This window comes from Sinocyclocheilus rhinocerous, unplaced genomic scaffold (assembly GCF_001515625.1).
Source record: "Sinocyclocheilus rhinocerous isolate Xijiao unplaced genomic scaffold, SAMN03320098_v1.1 scaffold1703, whole genome shotgun sequence".
NCBI classification, from domain to species: Eukaryota; Metazoa; Chordata; class Actinopteri; order Cypriniformes; family Cyprinidae; genus Sinocyclocheilus; species Sinocyclocheilus rhinocerous.
In genome coordinates, this window is record NW_015640476.1 from 191186 (window position 1) to 198512 (window position 7327).

A 7327-nucleotide genomic window follows, 5' to 3' on the forward strand; every position below is an offset into this window, starting at 1 on the left:
TCATCACAGGCAGGCACAGCACTCATGTTCGTATTTGTGTGTGCTGTCTGCGTCACTCGGAGCACGTGCCTATATCGAGCACTATATCGAACATTTTTTATATCGTTATCGAAGAAGGTGTACCGTCGATAAATATCGATACCGTTTTATCGCCCAGGCCAAGGATGAATGGACTTATGCAGAACTTGTTTAAACTTAATTAAACACTTATTATCCGCCGGAATGAACGCATGTACAACAGTTAGCGGAAGCTAGAGATTACGGTTTATAAAGTTTTAAATATGGATATTTTTTCTTACAAAAATGCATTGATTCGCTATAGGAGGTCTTTATTCACCTCTGGAGCCGTGTGAGGCACTTTTTATGATGGATGGATGCGCTTTATTGGACTATTGAAAAATAACACCCATTCACTGCCATTATAAAGCTCGGAAGAGCCAGGACGTTTTTTAATATAACTCCGATTGCATTCGTCTGGAAGAAGAAAGTCATATACACCTAGCATGGCTTGAGGGTGAGTAAATCATGGGGTAATTTTCATTTTTGGGTGAACTATCCCTTTAAGCCAGTGATTTGCCGTCACCTTAGTTTTATATTTAGAGTAGTATAGGCTATAATACAGTATGTTTGTGTTTTTGTATGTTGACTCTAAATCTTTCTTAAGCTACTTTTTTTTTTTTTTTGCAATGTCTATTCAGTGCTTTTCTAATGACTTTAAATGATCTTTAATAATGACTTTAATTAATCAGCACGTGATGTACTAATTAATCTAATTAATTTGAGATTAATTTGATTAATCAATCGGCACATTGTGTAATTAATAACATTTTTAAAACACAAAAAAATACACACAATCATGTTCGTTAACCCCCCCCCCCATCACCGCCACATCCCTAGTCTGTACAGATCTATATATGGAGACAATCTCTATAGACCACCAACACGCAGAAAGATCTAGTTCCTCTGTGAGTTCCTCATCACAAAACCGCTGAGCTAAAGACTGCATTACAGAAAAGCGCTTGTGTTGAAGAAGCAATGCCAATTTACATCCTCCTTGTCAGACACTGTCTGTAAATACAACCAAAATGACCATTTGAACCTTCTGAATGCTGTGAGACTTGACTGTGTGAGTGTGAGAATTGTCACTTGTAAAATCAAGACGGTGTCACATCATCACTGAAGTTTATCATTTGCATTTCTTTTTAAGTCTTGCCAGTGTTTAAAGCATTCAGCACTCGTGCGCTCTTCTCTTCTTCATGCACACTCAAAGCGTGCACACATAAGGCCGCCCCATTGTAAAAAACAAAAATGCATTGCATGATCAAACATTTAGGTGAGATAATTATATATTTTTGAAAAATGTAAAAAAAAAAGCCCCCTACAAGAGTCGGCTAAGAGGAGAATCCCTCTCACTTTCACAAATTAAATTCAGGCTCTGAATGAATAATGTCTGTAAAAAATCCTGACTGGAGCATCACTAAAATTAAATCTACATGATAAAAAGAAGGCTTCAAACAGATCAGTATCGGTGATAATCGGTGATCGGCTCCAAAAATCCTGATCGGAGCACCCTTAATTTATAGCAGAATGTCCAATCTGCTGTTTTCAATACAAGATGTTCTGTTGAGTCTCCTCACGCAATGCATCACATGTGCATCACAAGTGCATACTGTTATAAATACTTTCATGGTGCTTTTTGGAGCTTGACAGCCATATGGAATAGAGCAGCATGAACATTCTGCTAAACATCTCCATTTGTGTTCTACAGAAAAAAGTCATATGGGTCTGGAAATGACATGAGGGGGAAGTTTTCTGCTAACATGATATCGGTCGTGTTATGAGTTGAACATTAACAATCAGTTATATGTAGTATCCGCAATAAATGATATCATGCAAATGCACGAACTGCATTATGGGCATCAGTAGAAGTACTGGGTTTTAACATGTCTGCGGTTTCCTGAAGCAATGTGACGTCACGTTGAAACACTTTCATATTGTCAAGAGTTTTACTTGACTATTTCTGCAGCCACTCGCTGTTTTGCACCAAAAACGGCAGCTTTACCAAAAAATTGTTTCAGTTCAAATCACCTGCTGGGAGCCAGAAATAAAACAGTTGCACTTCTAAAACCATTTCATGTTTGAGAAACCAAACCAAGCACAGCCTCCCCGATATGTTCCTGACTCTAATATTAAATAATAATATGCCACTGTGCTCAGCTATGTGTCGAACAATAAACTAGTCACTGTCACAGCATCTGAGTGGGTGGTCAAGAATGTTTCATAGTCACCATTTCTTATACATTTGGACGCTGAATGCAGCCCTTCAATATCAGCAAGAAATGAAACTATCATTGTTTGTGCGATTCTAATTCGTGCACCAAAACTGCAGCACGAATGTGTGCACACATGCATGCACACAAATGCATGCATCAACCCAATGTGCGATACTCACCAACAAGTAATGACGGCTCATTAATATCTGGCTCATAATTTTCTGACATGAAGCAGTCGATCTGAGAATAGCTGGAGTTCTGGAACAAAACGCATGGCTCAGTTTCATGCTTTCACGCAGGTTTATAATGCATACAGTAAAAACAGGACATACCAAGTTACAGCACTCCGTATTTCCATCATGCGATCTACAGATGAACAGGAGATTTCTATCAACACCCTCTCTGAGCAGAGAGATCCTGTATGAACAGTGCTGGAAAAATCAACAGTTAAACAGCAGTCAGTGACCTTGAATGGGACACAAGCTGAAACAGCATGTTTATATCAATGTTCATTTATGCATAATAAAATGTGTGTTCATGTAAACGCATTGAACCTTAATGAAGTGCGCATGCGTGACGTGACAGGAAATCATCCTTAATTCGAATGCTTTCGAAAATACACTGCGCAGTAAGATTTGTAATGTGTTTTAATGAAGACTCTTCGGCTCATCAAGCCTGCATTTATTTGACCAAAAATACAGAAAAAAATGTAATATTGTGAAATATTATTGCAATTTAAAATAATGATTTTCTATTTTAATATACTTTAAAATATAATTTATTTCTCTGATCAAAGCTGTATTTTCAGCATCATTACTCCAGTCTTCAGTGTCACATGATCTTCAGAAATCATTCTAATATGCTGATTTATCACTTTTGATCAATTTAACATAACCTTGCTGAATAAAATCATTCATTTCTTTCAAAAAGAAAGAATAAAAAATACTGACCCCAAACTTTTGAATGGTAGTGTATATTGTTACAAAAGATTTCAATTTTGAATAAATGCTGTTCTTTTTAACTTTATTCATCAAAGAATCCTGAAAAAAGTATCACAGGTTCCAAAAAAAATATTATGCAGCAAACTTTTATTAACTCAGCATATGAGAATGATTTCTGAAGATCATGTGACACTGAAGACTGGAGTAATGATGCTGAAAATACAGCTTTGATCACAGAAATAAATTACATTTTAAATTATATTAAAATAGAAAACCATTATTTTAAATTGTAATAATATTTAACAATATTACAGTTTTTTCTGTATTTTTGGTCAAATAAATGCAGCCTGATGAGCAGAAGAGACTTTTTTTTAAACCTTACAAATCTTACTGATCCCAAACTTTTGAAAGGCAGTGTATATCGTACATTATTGACCAAAGAATTTATAAAAGTATGTTCACATCTTGTGCAGCCGAAGGAGAAGTCGTACACTCACAGAAATTCACATAACAAATTGGGATGCTATTACTAGAAAATAGCCTGAATGTTTAATTTTTTCACATCTTGTAAACATGGTTTTCTTGTTCATTATTTGTGTGTAAACTAGTAAAACAGGTTATTTCAATAAACCAGTTGTCTCTGATTATCAGACAACAGTGTAAACGCACTCAGTAAAACCTGATCCTGTGGGAAGCCTGAATATCAGAAGTTCTGCATAAACATCTTCTGTTCTTTAATCGGTCATTTAGGTCAAGGTCATTTTTATTTATACAGCACCTTAAAACAACATTAATGCTGACCAAGGTGCTTCACAATAACATAATCAAAAGATGACATTCATATAAAAAATACAGAGTTTAGACATTAAATACTTACAGAAGTGTCTGAATCTTTGCTTTCATTCTTACAAAGAGTCACATTCACCTAAGGATTCAAGTACAGCGAAGATATCATATTACAAACAACATTATGACAGTATGTAAATATGAGATCATAACAGAAGTGATGTCTTCATGCTTGCTTATCAAGCCATAAACTCATAAGTGACTTTCATAAGAATAGCTTGTTTTCTTCAATGTTTCAAATGTTTTGCATTGGAGAAGTTACAGTACATGAGCTTTTGCATAACTGTTTAATGTAAAATATCATCTTTCTCTTGGCAAATGATCTAGAGCAGGTCATACACAGTTCCTGGAGGAAGAGTTTTGTTCCAATCCTGCTCCAACACACACACACACACACACACACTCACTCACTCACACACACAGACACAGCCCATGTAGTTTTCAAATCAGCCTGAAGGACATGATTAGCTGGATCAGGTGTGTTTAAAGCTAAACTCTGCAGGGCTCCGGTGCTCCTGCACCCCTGCTCTAGAGTCACCAGCCGATGGGAAGTGTTCAGATGTTAAATTACGCTCTGAGATCTACTGTACATGAGGTACCTGATGGGGTCTGGAGGCTTGTGTTGGGACGATTGAATAGAGGCCCTTGTTTCCTCCGACCCATATGATTTTGTTTCCAGAGGTGACGAGCTTCACCAAATTAATATTATTGTTGTTTTCAAAAGAAAACCTGGTTATACCTGAAACAGAGACTTGCATTATAAAGTGTGTAGATTTGTAAATAAATAGATACAGTTCCTGTACATTAATATACATCCATTCTACTCAAACGTGCAGAAGAGCCAGCAGTGAGTCTGAGATAAGAGACCCGAGTGGTTTGTGGCTGCATGGGTGGTTAAGATAGAGTTCTGTTAAAATTCGTGTGAAAATGAAGAGGCTTTCACACACAAGAGGAAGAAGATGATGTTTGAACTCCTTTAACCTGTTAATGTGACTATAAAATGAATCCATTAAAAACTGTGCTGTTTCTGCTGTGTATTCATCTACTGATTTCAACTCAACTAAATGTGTTTGGTAACACTTCACAATAAGGCTCCATTAGTTCATGTATTAACTGAATGAACAATACATGCATTACAGTATTTAGCCTATTCATATTTGTTAATTAATGAAAATACAGTCGTTCATTGTTAATTCACGATGCATTAACTAATATTAACTATCCCTAACCTAACAAGCACAACTTTTGATTTTAATAATGCATTCGTAAATGTTGAAATTAACATGAACTAAGATGAATAAATGCTGTAGAAGTGTTGTTCATGCTTAGTTTACTGAACTTTATTGTAAAGTGTTACTATGTTTCTCTCTCTCTCTCTGAAGGGACTTCAAAATGTTACAATTTTACCGATTTTGTACCAAAGTTCGTTACATTTGGATCTTAGCATAACATTATTAATAAACATTTGCCTGTTTTTCAACATAACATGATCTAAAATAATTGGTTAGTCTTTTTCTTCACAGAACGATGATCTTGAGAATAAAACCGATGAAATATTTGGCGTAAATATGAGCTTACCTTCATTTTTCACCGTCACTCGTGCATCATAATGTAATTTTGTTGAACTAACATATGAAATGCATATGAGCAGCTCACAAAAACACGTCCAGTCCATCTCAAGTCGAGAGTTTGTGACAGATGAGAAATAGCTTCCTCACTCCTGTGTGTTTATTAACAGGCGGGGCGATTATTGCTTTAATATCTATAGTCATGTGTACACTAGATACTGAAACCGAGTGCATTTTAATTCTACACTCATTTTTATAAGTAAAATGCGCTACTGATGAGCTCATATAATGTTAATTATAAACGTGTGACAACTAACCGCCGTTTAAACCCACTGGAATATATAAAATTTTAATAAAATAAATTAACTCAATTTATTTTATTATAAAACAGTAAAGTAAATGATGAAAAAAAATTAAAGCGCAAGTAGTCCACAAGAGGTCGCCATCATCCTAACGGACAGAGATGCGTTGTTGACGTTTATTTATAGATTTTAGCGTTATATTAGTGATTGACACATGTCAAAACATGTGTGGACTTTATAAAAGTAACCAAATTAATAAACTAACCGTGTCTGCTCCTCGGCTTGGTGCCACGTTTTGACTTGTTAAAACCGAAACTGTTGTCACACTGCTGAACTGCGCATGCGCGAAATGCCAAAATAAAAGTCCAAAACAAACTAATCTAGTGAGTGAATATACCTCGAACATTTAATGGCCAAAATAACGAGTACATGTGCATAATTTGGTTGTTTACATGGCAAACATTTTCACAATATATATATATATAATTTTTTTTTTTTTTTGACAGCTGTGTTAAATAAGTGAAATGTACATAATGTGCTGTGCTGATGTTCTCGGGCACAAGGATTGAAAACCATGGTGTGCTTCTGTTTAGAAGTCCTTTAGGAAAACTATTTCCAAACCACAATGTGGAAAGTGAAAACTGATTTGCTTGGGCTGGATTCAAGGATAAACTCTTGATATTTAAAGAGCTGTGTGAACGGGGCCCTCGTTAGAGACCCCTGGTCCGCGGTCCCTTACAGAAAAACCACATGAACGTCACATGTGAACAGGGGTGTAACGATTCACTCGTTTTCTCGATGCATCGATTACAAACCCTGACGATGCATATGCATATCTTGAACATGGATTTTGAATCGTGAATCGTCGATTTCGGACAGTAGGCTAATCGATTTAAAACGCGAAGAATTGAATGAATCGCAATTTCTATCTATATCTGCAGCTAAGCTGCATACACAGCAGAACGAACTGATGAAACGTTAAGACAATAAACACATTAAATAAATACAATTTATGAATGATGCAGTGCTAATTGACATATCATTTATTACAGTACAGAAACTATAAAGTATATTTTCTACCTTATTCTGTGCAGAAAATTTGAATAATCGTTTGTAGAACAATCGTAAAATTGCTATTAGGAAAAAAAATTATAGATTACAAATGATTGATTATTGTCCAGCAGTGTATTTGATGTCTTATAGAAAATTCAAAGTATGAGATAAGAAAATAACTCCTTGTAAAAAAAAAAATAAAATAATAATAATAATAATAATACATACATAGGCCTACATAAAAATAAAAGTCACTTCTGAAATGATGGCTACACCCTGGTGAGACAAAATGTTAGCCTATACATAAAACTTTTAAAGCTCTTTTTTTTTTTTTTTCTTGGCTT

At 35.3% G+C, this 7327-nt stretch overlaps 1 protein-coding gene across 2 annotated transcripts in view; it reads right to left on the reverse strand.

Moving 5' to 3' along the window:
• The window catches only part of LOC107753189 (semaphorin-7A-like), a 17395-nt gene extending 11623 nt beyond the window's left edge, over window positions 1-5772 (reverse strand). For both annotated transcript variants that reach the window (XM_016569313.1, XM_016569312.1), the window contains exons 1-5: window positions 5639-5772; window positions 4660-4799; window positions 4092-4139; window positions 2606-2704; window positions 2453-2531 (exon numbers count right to left, since the gene is read on the reverse strand). In XM_016569313.1, coding sequence (XP_016424799.1) covers window positions 2453-2531; window positions 2606-2704; window positions 4092-4139; window positions 4660-4799; window positions 5639-5735 — 463 coding nt within the window. In that variant the 5' untranslated portion in view covers window positions 5736-5772. The remainder of the gene's footprint in view (window positions 1-2452; window positions 2532-2605; window positions 2705-4091; window positions 4140-4659; window positions 4800-5638) is intronic.
• Between the last annotated feature and the right edge of the window lie 1555 nt (window positions 5773-7327).